At 44.8% G+C, this 20,061-nt stretch overlaps 1 protein-coding gene and 1 pseudogene across 1 annotated transcript in view; one reads left to right on the forward strand and one right to left on the reverse strand.

Annotated features, from left to right (window-relative positions):
* The window catches only part of Dnajc3 (DnaJ heat shock protein family (Hsp40) member C3), a 38,127-nt gene extending 21,079 nt beyond the window's left edge, over positions 1–17,048 (reverse strand). The window contains exons 1-2 of the mRNA XM_032917464.1: positions 16,816–17,048; positions 4,125–4,235 (exon numbers count right to left, since the gene is read on the reverse strand). Of these exons, the coding sequence (XP_032773355.1) occupies positions 4,125–4,235; positions 16,816–16,897 (193 nt within the window). The 5' untranslated portion in view covers positions 16,898–17,048. The remainder of the gene's footprint in view (positions 1–4,124; positions 4,236–16,815) is intronic.
* On the forward strand, positions 12,450–12,788 carry LOC116913319 (annotated as a pseudogene).
* Positions 17,049–20,061: the final 3,013 nt, after the last annotated feature.

The raw sequence follows: 20,061 nt of genomic DNA on the forward strand, positions 1-20,061 counted from the left end.
TCAGAGTTTAATCAGAGGAAGCTAGCTCATATCCAGAGAGAACCTGTAGGGTGCTCAGTAGGAAGGAGTCTCCACACATCTGGGTAGATAGAAGTCACAAAAGGGCTGTGCTGGGCAAGACCAGAGGTGGGAACTGACTGTTCTTCTACCTGTCCTCCGATCACAGCATCAAATGACAACACAGCAATGAAAAGTCACCTTGCTTAGAGATACAGGGTCACTTGCGTGGTATCTTGTTTCCTTTCATTTCATCTTAAAAAGAGCAATTATGGGCAAGGTAGGATGGGTCAGTGGGTAAGCCCAGGTCCATCCCTTGCCCCTCCCCACAAAGCCCATTTAAAGCTTGTCATGTTCTGACTCCTATGGTGAGGTGCAAGGTTGCCGGCCAGGTACCATGACATAGACAACAGGGAACAAGAAGCTGCTTTTTAACCTACATACAAAGCAAGGCTCCTCTGGGGCGTGTGTGTGCGCACATGGACACACACACAAAGACGTAATATCTACATAACAGTAGTTCCTGACACTAGTCAACATCTACCACTGTCTATGAAGATGTGACTGTAATAAGAGTTCTTTAAAAACCCATCCTCGGGCTGACTCGTCAGGGCTGAAGAGATGACTGCATAGCTGTCACAGCACCTGGGATTGAGCACCAGAGACCCAGTGTCTCTGGCCTCCTGGAGTACATGCACATGCCCCGGCCTGCCTACTGCCTACTGCGGATAAAAACACTATGACCAAAAGTGACTTGGGAGGAAAGACAGTGTTTCAGTTTACAACTCTCAAGTTGCACTCTATCACTAAGGAGAGTCAAGGCAGGAACCTCGAAGAACTGCAGCAGAGACCATGCAGGGTGCTGCTTCCTGACGTGTTGTTCCTCATGGCTTGCTCAGCCTGCTTGCTTACAGCATCCAGGAGCACCAGCCCAGGCAGCCCCACCCAGGGTGCTGGCCCCTCCTACTTCACACATCAACCGGAGATACCAGACAAGCTTGCCAACAGTGCAGCCTGGCGGGAGTCTCTCAAATGAGACCTACCTCTCAGAAGAATCTAGCTTATGTCAGACAGACAATAATATAAAATAATTAGAAAGCGGAATAAGAGAACAAAATTGACATTCTACTCCTTAGAGCATCAAACGATTCAAGTGTGGGTGACTTGGCCCTAACGAAGACCATCATTTTTGAAGAAAAACCTAGAGCAGGCAAATTATAGTCAATGTTATAAATGTACTGGTTATGAGACAGTCCCTGTGTGGTGCTGGAACTCACCGAGATCCTCCTGGGTCTGCTTCCCAGTGCTGGGATTGGCAGCATGTCCCACCATCCTCAGCTAATGTTGTAAACTTTGGTAGTAGGGAGCACTAAAAATGGTTGTTTTACATGGATATGTAAATTTTTATTCTTGCTCCAGCCTAATCAAACTAGGTCCAAGTCTTCAATTCATTCATTCATTCCCTGAGAATCTGATAGAAAGGAGAATACAACTGTATCCAGGTCCACAGGGCTACAGAGACAGCTCAGCAGTGACACGCACAAGCAGCCCCAGGAACTCCAACACCCTCTGCTAGCCTCCATGGTCATTATATGCATAGCACACACATAAACAAAACTAATAAGACATTTTTAAACGTTTAAGAAGTCTGTAGTCTTGGACCTTGACTGTCCCTGTGGGAAGTCACTGAGCTTCTGTCCTTCTGAACAGCAGTACAGGGAGGCTCTCAGGGGACCAGCTTTCCCGACATAATCACATGTCAAAGCAGATGCAGGTTTCGTTGGTTATTTTATTTTTTACTGAACAAAAAACTATTAAGTGTAATATTGGTTTTCTTACCAGAAAAATAAGGAAATCTAACATTTCAGACATCCCCTTCATTAATTTACAACTTTGGGGCTGAGGGTGTAGTCAGGTGTTAAAGCAAGACCTTGCTTGTCACACAGGCTTAGGTCCAATACCCAATGCCACACAAACACACAGATGGCTCCTTGCTTCTCCATTCATGCCACACACCGAGGACACTGTGAGAGCTGTCAAGGAAATGGTTTCAGACCCAACAGTTCCTTATTCCCATTTCCTTACAAAACTGGATATAATAATGCCACAGTGTTATCAAAAGAGGACAAGGTAAAAATGTGTTTGCTACTCTTCTAAAGAAGTAAAGATATCAATAAAAATCAGAGTTTAAGAAAAGCATGAAATGGGGCCTACAAGAAGGCTCAGTTTTTAAAAAAGGCACAATACCAAATTTGATAACCTGATCCACGTAGTGGAAGGAAAGCCAACTCCTACGAGTTGTCCCCCAGTCCACCCCACATTCTCTCACTGAAGCAGGCACACATGACACCCCACATAGACAGACAGATGAGGATTGATGGACAGACAGGTGATAGTGAATAAATGAATTTGCGAAGAAAAATAATGCCAAGCCAAAACCTAACTGCATTTTCTATTTTTAAAATGATTTCTAACAGTAGGAGAGGATTCTTCTGGGAACACACTATATTTTGTGGAAAAATTAACTGCCTCTCTACTTGTGAGGTGTTGAGTAACCAGTTTTCACCACCACAAACAAGAAGTAAATAAAAAAGGACTCTGAGAAAAGTCATATCAGAAGACCTAGTTTAAAATTTATGCTGTAATTCACATAGGAAGGTGCTTTAGAGCTAGGCACAGTTATAGACCATGTTTAATGCCAGCATGCAGAGGCAGGAGGATCTCTGTGAGTTCAAGGCCAATTTGTTGACCTAGTAAGTTCTAAGCTAGCAAAGAAAGACTCACCTCTTTTCTTTAGAAGTCACAATGGCTGATGTTACAAAAAGAAAGCAAGTCACCCAAAAGAAACACCATAAGGGACAGCTGGAATCTGACTTAATATTGAAGAATCACTGAACTAGGAAATCTCAAATCTCAAAACAAAACAAACAAATCACAGAAATGACTATATTGATAACCCAGTCAAAGTAGAGCACCCTATGTGAAACTTGCCTAAGTTTTCTATCAAAATCTCTTGATTTTATCAGATGTTTTATATTATAGCATGATGGGTTTTATTATATTTTGCCACACAGACATGTTGTGTTCTTATATTAAACAGACATTCACTCGCCTTCATGTCCCTACAGTCCCCCTTCTATTTTCATGTCTGTGACCCAATAAGGCTCACAAGTGTTGGTATAGGGTCCTGAATTGGGTCACAGAAGAACAGACTCCTTAGCCAATGGCAACACCACTGAAGAAGACGTCTCTCCTCCTCCTGGCAACCACTAAACGCCTCTCAGTACTCAGAAAGAGGGGCACCTCATGACATCTCTCCTACACCCTGGAATCTGCCAGTAGGTGGTGTAAATGGTTCTTCCAGCTTTAGGGAGGATAAAGAAGGTCCACTTACAGCTGAACAGTCAAAAGCCCCTGCTCTCTGCACTGACCAGTGACCAGCCTGTACAGTCACTGCTGCCCACTGCACAGCAGTCTCTCAGACAGCCAAACTCTTAGCTATGTTTAATACCCACATGACTAAGCCTCGGCTACCTGCCTTTTACAAACGTCTTTACACTTTTGTAAAGTGTGTGTGTGTGTCTGTGTGTGCGCATGTGCATGCGTGTGTGTGTTTGTATGTGTGTGTGTGCGTGTGTCTGTGTGTGCGCATGTGTGTTTATGTCTGTGTGAGTATATGTGCACGTGTGTGCATGTGAGTGTGTGTGCATGTGTCTGTGTGAGTGTGTGTCTGTGTGAGTGTGTGCGCATGTGTGTGTGTCTGTGTGTATGAATGTGTGCGCATGTGTGAGTGTGTGTGTGTGTGCGCCTGTGTGAGTGTGTGTGCAGCTGGAGTACAAGTAGCTTAAGCCAACAGACATGAGCACTGTGAATTGGCTTTACGTCCTGTGGAAGAGCAGGACATGCTTAACCACTGAGCCTCCTTCCCTCCAGCCTCCTCAGTTACCTCTTCTGCTAGCTCCATATGCATCCATGCGTTGTGTGCTTTTTCATCTAATTCACCCAGAACCCTGAAAGTATGTTGAATGGTTTCTTTAACACTGATAATGGTTGAAGTGTTATCCAAATGGAAGTTCTAATTAGAACTCAGAGGAGAGCAACTGAGTGGTCAGGGCCATGATACCAACCGACTGCAGCATGAAACTGAGATAAGGCATCGGCCAGCTGTCCAGCTGCAAGTAACTTCTTTCCCAATTCAAGATGCTTCTCTACATCTGCATTTACTCCACATTCAGCACCTGAAAAGTAAAACAGATTAATAAGGTAACTTTCCATGAACCAAGACGAACCCCTAGTAAATCAGAAGTTTAAGATAAGATAACCTTCTTTATCTGACTCAGTCATCTACTGGAAAGTCACAGAAGCTGAAAATGGCAGTAAAGCACACTGTTTAGTTGTATAGCATATAAAACTCCCCCAAAATATACCATATCCAATTCAGCCACCTGAAAGAGTAAAACCAGTCCTTAGAATAAATGAAAAATAATTACTGTATTGGTGACATTGTTCTGAATAATAGTTCATTAGTTCACTGTGCTAAAGCTGGCAGATAGTCCAGTTTTATGCCAGCCTGAGGGCCAGCAACCACAAAACTGCCAGGAGGGCATGGCAGAAACGGGCTCCTCGGGCGGACTGGACAGCTAACAAAGCAGAGGGAAGGCTCTCGATTCAGCGAGAACCAGTCTCAGTAAAGAACAATTGAAGCAGGATTAAGGATAACACCTAACATTAACCTCTGGCTTCCACATGCACATGAATATACAAACACATGAGCACACATATACACATGCCACACATGCATGTGCACCTGCACATGTTCATGCTCACAGACACATCACATTTAAAACCTGCTTTGCTATGCTAAAACCTCTCACTTTAATGAATGAATGGCAGGCAGTCGGCTACAACGTTCAGGTACTTACTGAGCATCTACAACATACCAGGCACTGTTCTAGTTATTTGGGATGAGTGAGCCCTGCCCCTTCAATCCCCCCAGCACCAGACATTACAGTGGGAGACAACAGGATAAACGCTAAGTTACATGGGTGTATCAGACATTACAGTGGGAGACAGCATGATGGACAGTAAGTTACATAGTATATCAGGTAAAATGACTGTGGAATAAAGCAAATGATGTGACAGCTCAACAGGGAGAGGCCACTCATAGACATAATGGTCCAAGGCAGCCTTCCTTGAGAAGCTGACATCTGAGCAAACATGGAGGAAGTAAGGAGCCCAGCATGCAGACATGGAAAAAGTGCTTTCCAACAAGAACCAGCTAAGGCAAAGGCCTAACGTCCACACTGTCCAGAAACAGCAAGGGGATCTGGATACCTACAGAAAGAGCCACAGAAAAAAGCAATATGAAATCAAACGGAAAGCCCTGCTTTGTCCTGCTTTGGATTTTACTCTTGGTGAAAATGGAGCCAATCAGACACTTTAATTAGAATAACCTGAATAAGTAGTCCAATTATCTATAAATTGTTTCTTTACTCTGAACTCCTTCAGCGGTTGCCCTGACATTATACACTAAAGTGTTCGGGCATTTCTCTTTTACCATGAGGACAATATTATGTTTGTTAGTGAAGGGAGCGGAGAGAACTGCAGAAAGGAGACTTCCCGCTTCTCTGCCCCAGCCATATGCCCAGCCCCTCAGCAATTTGGCGGCCTCAGCCTGGAACCACGTCCCAACAAGGCTGCACACTCCGAGTCTAACTTCACGACTCACAGCATCGTCCACGCACCCATGCAGCTCAGTTGACTGGCACCGTAATCTGCACCCGCTGACTCTTGGCTGCCTCCCATCTCTGTAGACCACTCTGGCCTACCACTGTGGCTGACTGTCACACACACCGGGACCACCTACATTTGACCATAATGGCAGAAATGATGAAAAGAAAGGCTGTGATAAGGGATGGATTCTTTTCAGTGCACTCAAGTACTTAGAGAAGAATGTCAAGCAAAGGACTAATTCTCAGCTAAAGCCACTCTGGGGGTTTCCATAACAATTCTAAAATAATCACCCCACACCCACTTCAATAGTCACAAAGCTGAGCTAGCTAAAATCAACCATAAAATTATGAGTATTGTAGAATTCAAACTACAGTTGAATCAATGTCCCATCAAGTCTCACCAAGATTCTCCTGTGAACACTGAAGCATCACTAACTGGATCCTCGTATCTGGAGCGGGAGCATATGTTTGGATCCAGTTAAAACTGACTCGTGAAACCCATGTCCTTCTCAGCCTCTTCCCTGAAGTCGCTTCCCCTTCCTTGTCTAAGGAAGCTCTTTCCACCGTTTAAAAACTAGAAAGCATTTTTCTTCTCTTCTAGTTTTCTACAGCATACAAGCAATCTGATGTTACATATTTATGTAAACAGAATTAGAACATTCATCTTTGTGCTCCCTATCACATACTCCAAAAGTACAACGAGTCATCTGATTTAATGGCAACACAGCTCCTTCTGTAAGTTCAATGACAGTAGTCCTTAGCTTGACTAGAAGTCTAAGTCCGACCCATGTGGCTGTGGTGTATGAGACGACACAGATCAGCAACTGAGGAAGACGCTATGTAGTGACTCAGACCCGGGGTTTCTATGCAGAGCTGGCCCATGGCACTAAGTTGTACCTAATTTCACAGTTGCCTAACATGGTTGCTTTACCTACCTGAATAAGGAGTTTCACATCCTGCAGGCCCAGGGAACCTAGCTTAGAGAACCCTGAGAAACAGCATTCAAGCGCGCTCTCTGAATGTGCCGTGGGTGGACTCCCAGTACTCTGAGAGCTTCAAACTGATAAAGAAAAGTGCCACAGCCAGGCAGCCACCTTTACAAAACCAGTCCTCAGGCTGACTGATAACCTGTACGTCTGAAACAGACAGAAGACTATGAAGTCAATTTTTACACAGCTTAACACTAAGAAAGAAAACAAAATTAGGAGCACATATTTTTTAAATTGTTTAAGTGTATATAACTAATAATTTTACAGGTTCCAACGGTCACAACAGCTATTTAAACTCAGCTCTAGCAGCAAGAGTACAATGGAGACCAAGAAATAAACAAGATAATTGAGTAAGTGCCAATCTGATGCTAGGTGACACAATGCCTGAGGAAAGGAGTAATTAGTACAGTCGTCAGATAGGCTCCGAGTGGGGAATCTAAAACAGCAACAACAAGGAGTGGACAGGAGCACTGATGGCTCATGCCAAAATCACATCCATGCCACCAAACCAGCGCAACAAGCCTCAACTTCCAGGAAAACAGTGAAGCTACAGACAGCAAGGAAGGAGGGCAGAGGACATGAACAACACAGACCAAACTGCAAGCTGCACAGCAAATCTAGGTTTTATGTACGTGAGGAAGGAGACCCCAGAATGGGCTTCACAAGAAGCTGAAGGTCTGATTTATATTTTAAAGATTACTCTGACTGCAATGTGGTGTGTGGAGAGGGCACTGTGGCGATGTAAGTGTGACTCCCACAAGTTGTTCTCTGACCATCAGAGGGCACCATGGCACATGCACAACCTTACTCCGGCAGATACCACTAAAAATAAGTTTTAATTCTTAACTAATGAACACTGTTGAACTACAGTGTGGAAGTATAATAGGATTGTCGTATCGTGTCATATTATATCCTCATGTATTACCAACAGGGCCCATTGGTATATGGCTTGTCTTTGACAACTGTACAGTCCCTGGGGGTCATACTTCAGACCCTACACACCCGAGGCAACTGCACACTGAACTGTCCCTAGCCTAGTCCTTACCTCCAGATCTTTTAAAGATAATTCCTAATATAAATTATACCCATAAACATTTATACTTCCTATCTAAAATCAAAAGAAAAGATTACACATCTTTAATCCAAGCGAGTGATGTGTACAAAATTGTGTTAGATTAGACTAGAAAATGGCCCGGGTCAAATCATGACGAAAGCACTGACTGAGCCGTAGACCGTCTGCCTTAGGTTTCCTAACCAGAACTCTGACATGAGCACTGAGGACAAGCTAGGGCTTGTGGATCAGTATCCTGGTGTCATTTACAGCAATCTTTGCGTGAAGATCTCAAACATTTCCCTGTTAAATTTTCTCAAGAGACACAACCAAATCAAAGTGCTCAATTTCTCAAATGAGGAATTAAACGTTATGGTACGAGATAAACCACAGGAAAGTGAAGCCAGGAATAGTGGTGCACATGTGTAATCCCAGCACTTGATTGGCTGAACCAAGGAGATGCCATGAGTTCAAAGCTATACATTAAGGGCCTGTCTCCAAAAAAGGGAAAATCATTTCCTGATCCACCCATAACAATGACCGAGAGGGAAACAAGTAACAAAAGAATTAAAAACCTACCATGTAACTAGGTACTTCCTTGTGTTTAAATAAACCTAGCATGCACCAGGTACTTCTGTGTGTTTAGATAATTTAATTTTTCCAACTCCAGGATGTAAAGATCTTTCATACTTTTATTACAAAACAACAGAGGCTCAGATAAGTTGTCAGTTCAGGCCACAGATTCACAATGACTGCCAAAGAACGCATTTGCTAAGCCCACCTTTATTTCCCACACAGTGTGTGATCCTTCTCGTGTAGCAATATTTCAGCACTGTAGGTTAATTCTAAAGTCCAGTGGGAGCCAAGAATGCATTTGTAATGTTCTTTTGAACTGCTATGTCACTTTATACTACACGCCGCCCCCAAACATTGAGAAACTCTTTAAATCACTTCTGTTTTCTACAACTGAAAGGAGCACTCAGTTTATGACCACACCACGCTGAACAATCTAATCCCATCTAAAGGAGACATTTCACGTTCACCATCCCTTTAGAGTAAACCTTTGATCTCTATTTATAATTTATAAATTATAATTATAACTTATAATTCAATCAAATTTCTACTTGGTTATATAAATTAATGCTGCCTCTATGTAAATCCCCATGGCCCACCCTCTAACTATGCAGAGAAAATTCCTTTAGTGTACTTCAGCCACATTTCGAGAATAGAACATGCAGCAGTCTAAAGGCTAGGAGAGTTGGAGATCCCTTCTACTCTACAGAGGTTCCCAACTCCTATCTTACCTTCTTCCAAATCCTTAGTCCATGCTGCATCCAGAACAAGCCTTTTAAAACACCTCCCTTCTACAAACTTCTACAATATTTTCATATGCTGGGTAATCGCGACAAATTTCCTAGTTTAAAGGCAGAGAACATACTTCAGGCCCATGCTCCCTGATACTGGTCCTTCCTCCATTACATACTCTCTGCTCACAGCAAAGCAAATCGGATATCTCACTAGATACACTATGTCCTCCTGCCTCGTGCTTTCACATCACTGTTCAATGGGACAGCCTTTCCCAACTGCCCACCTAGAAAATTCTCACTCCTCAAGATTCTGTCCTTGGACTAGGTATGTAGCTTAGCTTAGAGGTAAAAGGTGCTAGGTTCTATCTTCAACTTCACAGGGTAAAAAGAAACAAGCAAACAAAACCAAACAGGTTCTGCACAAACACTGCCTCCACTGTGAACCTTTGTACCTGCCTGGTGAGAGCAGGAGTCCTAACTCTCGCTGCACTATGTATGACCAGGCTCACAAAGACACACTTGCTTTGTAGAACCACTATTCAACATACTGCTTCTCACAGGTTAACCTGTCTCTTACAGCTCTGATCCACCCTTATCCCAGCATAAACTAGTCCCTTTACATCACATAGTTCAGTGTATTACATACGGTAAGCACTCAATATTTATTAAATTATTAAGTGAATGTCTGCCTTCCTGCTTGAATGTCCACAGCACACATAATCACTCCAACTGCTTATCACTGGTCATAAGGACTCATAAGGACACTAACACCTAAAGGGTTCCGTGTAGATCACTGGCTGCTTGCAACATCTATACTCTATTCTGAGCCACAATTTTTATTCCATTGCTACACACTGTGTGCATACTATTTTCCAAGAGATAAGACAATCAAATATGTAATTTCCCAATCTGCACCTAGCAGGTTTCTCCTAGACATCTGTCAATCATGGGTCAACAATGCAAACAGGAAGAATAGCAACAAAGATAGAATAACTAATCATGTTATTCACTGAGAATTGTAGCGTAAGAAAAACCAAGACCCTAGTCAGACACTTAGAAGCTGAGAAAGCTGATATGAACCTCAGGAGGGAAGCCTGGGGTAGAACAATGGTGGAAGCACTAACAGTCGGACCCATAAACATTCATTATTGTTGCTAAAGTAATGTGTAAGAGAAGAAGAGAATGAAAACTGCCCACCATGCTTTACAGTTGTGCTCCTGAGGCTGGAGAAACGGCTGTGGGGTTCAGAGCAGCTGCTCTTAACCACTTTTTGCTCTTGCAGAAGACAAAGGTTTGGATCCCACGTGGTGGTTCACAACCATCACTGTAAGCCCTGCTCCAAAGGATCCAACTGCTTTTCTGATCTCTGTGGGTTCAACACACCTACTGTATATATGTAGGCAAAACATCCATACACATAAAATAGGATAAATAAAAGTTTATTACCAAGAGAACCAGCATACAGCTCAGTAGCATCAGGGACAAATGACGAATATGGGAGCCTAGTTGGATGCAAAGGTATGACGAGTGCTGGAGGGAGGGATCCAGTGGAGGGAAGACGTGATGGTGAAGGAGGGAAGCAACTGCTCTGAATGTCCCCAAAATTCATTTGTGGACACCTAGCCCATTGTGCGGGGTAGCGCATTCGGGAAACAATTAATGACCGGTCCGTGCCTTCAGACAAGCATTAGTGCCTGATAAAAAGGCTGCAGGAACAAGCTGGTATCTTTGCCCTTACACCTTTTGCCACACGAGACCACAGCATTCGGCCACTTTTTAGTGTGAGGATACAAGGAAGCCCTTCTCAGATGCCTACAACCCAACAGAAGCCAAGTTAAGACAGGATGCTGAGTTTGAAACCTGCCTGGGAAATGCTGCACTTCATAACCAACCTGAACAACTTTTGCTTTTAAAGACCAAACCAAGTTAAGTGGCCTAGGACTTCTGAAAATACAAACTACTAATCAAGCTAAAATCCTCAGGCTGGGAAGGACTGTGGGCAGAGATGGAGATAAGCCCGGGAACTGTGTTGTAGAAAGAATAGAAAAAGGCTTATGACGTCTCCTCCTCAACAAAGACGCCATCTTAGAATGACTCAAGTGGAGGCCTTCAGGCTGGCTCTGTGAGTAAAGGCACTTTGCCACCAAGCCTTAAACTCGATCCCTGGAGCCCATACCACATGATGGAATGAGAGACCCAGCTCCTGAAAGCTTTCATCTGGCCACCACACACTGTGCTAGTTCACAGCCCAACTCTACTGCGCCCTCAACGCCCTCCAACTCAGTTGTTGTTAAGAATGAACAAATTGAGTTGGTGGTGGCCCACAACTGTAATCCCAGCACTCATGGAGGCAGAGAGGTAGCCTGGTCTACATAGCTCCAGGGCAGCCAAGGCTACACAGTGAAATCCTGTCCAAAAAAAGAGAAAGAAGAATAAGATGAGGGTGTGAGGGAAAGGGAGTTAAACTGGGCTTGGATGTTGAAGAGAAAGGTTTTAAAGTACACGATTTTCCAAGGACAGGCACACTGAAGATTTTAACATTAGCAACACTGAGTGTGCAATCAAGATTGAGACTGAGCTAACAATAAGTTTTTCTCCATCTGTGTTTATCTCTTGGGTACATAAAACAATAGACTTGGGGATCTGCCAGGTAAGGAAAGCCAAAGAATACAAGAGCAGAGAACTATAAGAGTGTATTTGTAATAACGTGGTGGCCGTAATGGTCCACTAAGCTGAAGAAAATAGAGAAAAGCTAAGGATGCTTCCCCAATGCAGGTCTTACATTCCCTATTCTGTCAACTCTAAGGCAACACATCTAATTGTATGCCTCACACAGGACCACATAGCAACTTAACCTTCGCTGACGCACACGTCTTTCTTCGTAGTCCCAAACTCCTAGTGACTAGCTCATCGTATTATCAATGTTTAAAAGAATTAGATACATAAAGATACATAAAGCAAATACATTTAAGGTTGAAATGTAAAGGACTGCATTTTGAAGGACAGGTGACAAGGCTCCAGGGGAATTTCTATGTAAACAAAGTGAAAATGCTCATTAATAAATCAAAAAGAGGGGTTGAGGATTTAGCTCAGTGGTAGAGCGCTTGCCTAGTAAGCGCAAGGCCCTGGGTTCGGTCCTCAGCTCCGACTAAATAAATAAATAAATAAATAAATAAATAAGCAAGCAAGCAAGCAAGCAGGTGTGGTGGGGCAAGCCTGTAATGGCAACACACAGAGGGCAGAGGAAGAGGGGAGAGGGGAGAGGATCACTACAAGTCTGAGCCCATCCTAATATAATATCAAATTCCAGAGCCCATCCAGACTAGCCTGGGCTAAAGAGTGAGACCCTGTCTAAAAACAAAACACGCAGCTCTTCCAAGGACTGCAGCGCCTCAGGGCCCAGGTTTCGACAGATTCTTCAAAATGCCATCCCAAATGGAGCACACCATGGAAACCATGATGCTTACGTTTCACAGGTTTGCAGGGGAAAAAACTACTTGACAAAGGAGGACCTGAGAGTGCTCATGGAAAGGGAGTTCCCTGGGTTTTTGGAAAATCAAAAGGACCCTCTGGCTGTGGACAAAATAATGAAGGACCTGGACCAGTGCCGAGATGGAAAAGTGGGCTTCCAGAGCTTTCCATCACTAGTGGCGGGACTCATCATTGCATGCGATGACTATTTTGTAGTACACGTGAAGCAGAAGAAGTAGGCCAACCGGAGCCCTGGCACCCACACCGTGATGCGTCCTCTCCCATGGGGTCACTTGAGGAATCTGCCCCACTGCTTCCTGTGAGCAGATCAGGACCCTTAGGAAATGTGCAATTAACATCCAACTCCAATTCAACAAGCAGAGAAAGAAAAGTTAATCCAATGACAGAGAAGCTTTTGAGTTTTACATTGTTTGCATCCGGTTGCCCTCAATAAAGAAAGTCCTTTTTTTAAGTTCTGGAAACACACACACACACACACACACACACACACACACACACACACACACACCAATGGATTAGTTAAAAGAAGATCATGACAATACAAACTGAACTTGGCCACCATTATTCCTATGGGCTTCTCACCCTAAAACAAGTCTGCCCCACAGAATGGAGGCAATCCCAGGCATTCTCTCAGCAAATGTTAGCTGGTGAAATGAGCCAGCACACTGACACTACTGCCGACCGCATAATCTTGCTAAATAGTTCAAAATAATTTTAGGAAGTTATCTGATCATCTGGTTATATAAACTATTAAAATCATGCACTTAAATTTTTCTCTTCATATGTACCTAATACCAAGGAAATCATGCAAACAGTAAAATATACTGTTAATTTATGGGTTTAAATACAATGTACCACAACCTTCTGTTTGCAAAGATTTTCAAGTCTTTTCCCACGATGGTCAAAATATAGTTTAATCAGCTTAACTGAGTGAATTAAAAACTAGGTTCCTGGCCTACCACAGTGGTACACAGCAATCCTGGCAGAGGCAGAGGCAGAAGCAGGTGGATCTCCGAGTTCGAGGCCAGCCTGGTCTACAGAGTAAGTTCTAGGACAGCCAGGGCTGCACACAGAGACTCTGGGGATGGAATGGTCGTTGGTTGTATCTGGGTTCATTAGCCTCAGTCTTGACGAGGCAGGCAGGTCAGGTAGTGCCACAGTACACTTAAGGCTGGAGGGAGAAGACATTTGGGAGAGCTGTCTGAGAACAGGAAGTGTGAGACAAGAACACTGTGAGCATGCAGGAAATGATATATGAAGAGCATTGTGACAACAAAATGTTTTTAGTCTGCATTCATATTCAAGTCACCAACCAAGCCATAAGCAACAAATGAAATAATCTTATTTGTAATGAAAGAATGCGAAAGGTCTTTCTGTACTTCTGTTTGAATTTATGTGTCTGTAGGTGTGAGAGCTTATGTGTCCCAGCGCCTCAACTCCCTGCAGCTGGGGCTGGTGTGCTGCTGACAGCTGAACTCACAGCCTCTCCAGGAGCCACTTAAGCTGAGCCATCGCTCCAGTTTCTAAAACTTTCTTTCTACTCAAAAGTTCTATGTCTCTTCCTCTAGCTTTCTTTCAAAGCCTATGAGAAAGGGAATTTGTAGAGTCAATTAATGATATCTGCTTTCCTCCTCTAGATTACAACAGAAAAGCCTAATTGAAAAGAGTATTTTTAAATCAGAAAAAAAAAAAGGAAAAAGACAGACCAGTTAAGTGTATCGCTATGTTTCCTACAGTATGAAACTGTGTTTCACATTTCCAGTTCTCAGACGACTCTCCAATGTCTTCTTCTCCAGCCTTAAGTGTACTGTGGCACCACCTGCCTGCCTCCTCCTCAAGACTGAGGCTAATGAACCCAGATATAACCAAGTTATAAAGAAAACATAAACTAATAATTTGCTACTTTATATCTTGATAACCCCATGACCAATTCTAGGATCTAATAAAAAGCAGCCCCCCTAATTCAGTTCCAACATGTAATTCATTACCCTTGTGATTCTCAAAATGAGGCCATCTGGGATCCTTTAGAAATGCAGACTCCACTGCCCAGCACTGCCTGTTAAATCAGCAGCTCTGCAAGTGCCTAGAACTCTAGAAGGACTCTGTGAGATTCTGATATACAGTTAAGCTGGAGAACCACTGTTTTGGGAGGAAAAACAAGTTTGGGGATTTTTGTTTTCTTTTGTTTGGGGGAAGGTTGTTTGGTCTTCAGATTTTTGTGGGTGTTTTGTTTTGTTTTGTTTTTGGTTTGTTTGAAGACAAAGTGTCATACTGTAGCTCGGCGTGGCCTACAACTCATAGAATAACTCAGGCTGGTCTTTAAGTCACCTCCCTGTCACTTTCTATTGATAACTTAAAATGCTGATTTTGCTCAGTTGCCCAACTTTAAAATGCCTGAAATGGATGCTACCAGCAATTTCCTGTTCCCACTTCATACAGAGGTAAATTATATTTTCAAAGATTTTATTTTACACTATGTGTGTGTGCACGCTTGCGCACTTGAACCCATGTGTGTGCATGTGTTCTCCCCTCCCCCTCCCTCTCTCTGTCTTTCTGTCTCTCTCTGACTGTCTGTCTCTGTCTCTCTCTGTCTTTCTCTGTGTCTATCTGTCTCTGTGTCTGTCTGTCTGCACCCTACCCCCACCCCCCATCTCTGGACCTGAAGAAGACTCCTGGAGTTGGAATCACAACTAACTCACAGTTGCCTGATCTAGTACTGGGAATGCAAGTCCAGTCTTCTGCAAGACCAACAAGCACACTAACCATTTCTCCAGTCCCAAGGTAAATTTTCATTAAGCTGCTTGAACACCAGTCCCCATAGGTGTAAAACAGACAGGATCACACATCTCTGTGGGATAAGAGATGACTGAAATGCCCTTTTCTTCTCCATCAGCTGCCATTTTGCTCAGGTAATACTTTTGGAAAAGACAACACTGGCTTCCCCTGAGAGGTGCCCTTAGTGCTTTCCAGACAGAAAAACTGTTTCCTTATAGAAACATCACAGTAGAGAAATGAAATGCTGAAAGTCTTAAGAATCCTACAAAGAACAGAAACTCAAATAAGGTGCTTGATTGACGAGCTACTGGAAAAGGTAAGGCAAACAAAAATAAGCATTTCTATATCTGAAGAATAAATTAAATTGACACTAAACATAGCATAGACAATTTCCTCTTAAGTATCCAAAATAAGTCATTAATGACAACTGGGCATGATCAATGCAGATGGAAAGACTTAGAAAATGAAAGAAAATTACAACGTATGAACCGTATTAAAATGGTCCAGGTCTTCAAATTCCCATCCCTTCACTTTTGAGACTGGCTCCAATGTCAAATTATTGGTCTCGATATTGTCACAGTACTAATTCTGATTCTGATTCGGAGTTCAAAGAACGTATGGTGATCAGGAAGCCAAAAGCAAAAAAAAAAAAAAAAAAACAACAAAACCCTACCTTTAGTGGAGATGTAAAAACCTAAGAGTTTTATGAAGGTTTCACCATAAACTATTCCAAAGTTCTGCTCCTCAATCCCTCCAAAGGAATATCCAATTGTTTACTCTTTCCTAGACAACTATCCCCGGACTCACAGGAATGAGTATAGATCAGTGCCCAGGACATAAGTCACTACAGCACACTAACCAAGTTGGGAAGCATTGTTCAATGGGCATTTGGGGCTTCCATGTTTAACTCCTCCCCGCTCTGACACCCAAGATAGGACCGGCCTCTGTTGGGAGTAGCCAACATACCAGTCCGGAGGCCAGGGTGAAATGTAAGCGCTCCTATTTTTTTTTAAGGAGATCTTTTTTATCTTTTTTGCGATGACAGGAAAAAGTAGCACGGGGGTGGGGGGGGGGACAAAAAGTTGAATGTCGCCTTGCTGGGAACTGTAAAGCCACAGACAGCCCAGCAAGTTAGGCTCTGAACTCCAAGCCCAGGTGACTTCCCCAGGCACCAGCCTAAGTTGCGCTCCCCACGCGGGGTGGTGAGGGGATGGGACTGGCTTCAGGAATAGGACCCGTCCCGTGCGTGCCGTCGTTCTCGCCTCCTCCGGACAACCCGGACCCAGTGTCCCCCGGACGCCGGACTCCCGGCTGCTCTGGCCCAGGCCGCCGTCCTGGTCTCGCGGCCCGCCAGTCCCTCCTCTCGGCACACGGAACCGGAACCCGGCTCGGACCCAGCCTCGCGCCCCGGAGCGGCGCTCCCGGCCGGGACTAGGATCCGAAGCCCGCCCCGGGAACAGGGCGGGACTCACCTTCGTACTGCAGGTCCACCAGGACAAGCAGGAACGGGAACACCGCGCCCAGCCGGCTGCGCACCGAGCCGGGGGCCACCATGTCCAAGGGCACCTGAGCCGAAGAGCAGGAAGGTGCGCGGCCCAGCAGCCCGCGCGGCCAACAGCCCGCAGCGAAGCGCCCGCCGTCCGCTCAGTCGGTCAGCGCTCGGGCCTCGGCCGCGGCTGGCGCCCGGCGGCGGAAAACAGCGCTGGGCGGGGCCCGCAGACGCCACGCCCCGGGCGCCGCCGCCGCCCAATCGCCTTCCTCCTGGCCGCAGAGCGGCCCAGCTCACCCTGGGTCGTGGTTGGCGCTGATTGGCTTTGTAGGCTGACGCCCCGCCCCATCTCTGATAGGGTAACGTGGAAGCACAAGACGAGGCTGCGTCCGCTGGTCGTGGAGCTGTCAGCGGGCTCCAAACCGCCGCCGAGAGCCTGGGAGGAAGAGGCTGGGGAGGCCGGGCTGCGGCCGCCGAGTCCGCATGCGCGGGCCTCAGAACCCTTCTGGGCCAGCCTTGCAGGCTGGGTTGGCAGGGGCGGCGGGTTCCTGGAGCGAGCCCAGGTTCCCTCCGGCAGGGTTAGGGGATAAAGCCCCGCCGCCGCCGCCTCCTAGGCTGGCAGAGCCAGAGTCTCAGGAAGTCTCCAGGGACGTCCGAGACGTCTGGAATTGACTTCTGAAAGAAATGGCGAAGAAACCCAAATAGCCGCTCTGTGGGTGAAAAAGGGAAAAGTTTATTCCAAACTGCGAAGGCAAAGAGAAGCGCTGCGCGGGTTTGGGCCACAGTGGGAATTTATCTCCTGGGTTATATGGGAACTTGATGTGCTAATAGACACCACAGTCATAAATTAATGGAAAGAGCCACATGTCCCTCTTAGAATGACTCGTCTTAGCAAGTAGGAACTACCTTCAGGCCCCTGAGTTCTGGAATACTGCCTCGATGCCCTACCTGGGGGAAAGGGATTCCTTGGGGGACCTGACACTGTTGAGGTCTTCTAGTGAGTCGGAGATGCAAGAACCATTCTACCAAGTCTCACAGTAGGTCTGGGCGGCTCTCTTAAAATCCGCAGTCCTTTTATTGTGTCTCCAAAGAAACTTTTTTTTATAGGTTGGCTTGATGTTTTCCGGGGCTATTTCCTGCCTCAGGCCAATTATCTATTGGTGTGTCCTTGAAATTCTTCCACGGCCTTTAGCTCACCCTGCTCAACAGAACCCCAGCCCATTTCTTGCTCAATCTTTAGTATTAGCTTTCTGCTTTTTATGGCCTTGGCAGTTTGGAGTAAACCTTTCTCTTATATACCCACTGAGTGACTATTTGGGTTTCTCTACTGTGCCTATTTCATTCAAAGAGTTAACTTGAACAAGAAAGGAAAAAGGGGCTGGAGAGATGGTTCAGTGGTTAAGAACACTGACTGCTCTTCCAGAGGTCCTGATTTCAAATTCCAGCAATCACATGGTGGCTCACGACCATCTGTAATGAGATCAAATGCCCTCTTCTGGTGTGTCTAAGACAGCTACAGTGTGTGTGTGTGTGTGTGTGTGTGTGTGTGTGTAAAAACTTGAACAAGATCTACGTTATATTAATCAGGTAGGCGTTGGCCATAGCTAGTCTGTTTGAACAGGCACTATACAGCAGCAGCGTTTCACACATAGTTAAATAATGTGGGTTTGTTGTTCAAAGCTTTGGAAACCTTAGTGTTACTTCATGCTTGCAAGGACTTAAGCATTATGATGACATTTGAATGAAAAGAGACGTGGCTGACTGCTCCTAGGTATGGTGGAGGAGAAAGTTTATTGTAGGTAAAAGGGAGAGATTAGAGACAGAAACATCTGGGAGAGTGGACATGATCCTGAGCTGTGTGAGAAGAAGAGAAAGGGAACCAGATGGAGTGGCTAAAGGGGCAAAAGGTTAAAAAAAAATGAAAAAATAAAAGCTGGCAAACCAAGATGGCTGGGTTATATAGGGAAGAGTCTATGAAGGAAGGGAAGCCCAGCCCCTAAGCTGGAGAATTCTGGGTAAAGGGCTGGACTTGCCAGCCATACCCTGTAAACGCACAGGGACTGAGGGATGTTGGGAGAACTTTGCTATGTTAAATAGACCTCAGTCATCTGTCCCAAATTGGAGACCTAACATATTTGTAATGTTCTGAGATACACAGTAAAGGATGAAAAAAGAAAGGTTTTGTTCTATTCCAAAGAAATAGAATGTAAAGGAAATGGTTTGTGGTTGGAAGAAATGAGTCCCTTGTGAGCCTCTGGGAAGGTAGTGGTGAAAAGCACAATCTTTAGAGTCATGGAATCATGGCTGTTATATAAACTGTCCTCATCTGTAGACCGAGTATGACCCCGAAACCGCTACAGTTTGAGGGCCTATGAAGCAGGTAAACATTCCTACAAACTGTAGTGTGACCAACAGATGCCGCTCTGCAACAGGAGCAAAATGACGAAGCTTCCCGATCTGGTCAAAACGTGTTCGTCTGAGATACACACAGACGCAAAGGTAGGAGATGATCCCACTGTCCTCGAGTGAAGACCCCACACAAATGAAGTCCTTCTGGCCAGAGGATCCAACACAACATTGAAGCATCTTGAAAGGAGAAAAAAAAGAGAGTAAAAACAGCCCTATATGATCCCTAGATGTTGCTTGTGATCCTGGCCTTAAGGAAAAGAAGAACGAAAAGTTTCCTAAGGACAGATACAGCTTTCAAAACAACATATTCGTGTTGTAGGCTGTGAATACATAGCAGGGGTCTTCAGTGCTGAGAGCCTCTCAACATTTTCAAGCAACCACCTAAGAATCCTATAATAAGAACTACAAAGTATCCCTCGAGAAAACAGGATCTACGATTCACAAGGTATCCCACAAGAAAAGATGATTTTACAAAAAATAATGTCTACCTATTGACAAGAAGCTTGACTAGCTCTCAGTCATAGAGGGTAGAGGTGTGTCAGGCAGGGAAAGCTTGGTAACTGGTGATAAGAGCCTATGGAATGCTGTCCTCAGTCATCTTGGGGATTAGAAGCAGAGATGGGACCAGAAGCAAGGCTGGGCTGTAACTGTCAAGACCCTAAGAGAGCACTGGAAGCCTACATTAGCCAGCTAAGCCCTGTGTACGGAGACTCTTCAACCTCCCGAAAAGACACTTTAGCAGGGGACCAGCTGCTCAAAGTACTCGGTGATAATCCATGTTCAAAACCCCAGCAAAATAACATGACCTTAGGCTGTAAGT

Source organism: Rattus rattus, chromosome 12 (assembly GCF_011064425.1).
Source record: "Rattus rattus isolate New Zealand chromosome 12, Rrattus_CSIRO_v1, whole genome shotgun sequence".
Taxonomy (NCBI): domain Eukaryota; kingdom Metazoa; phylum Chordata; class Mammalia; order Rodentia; family Muridae; genus Rattus; species Rattus rattus.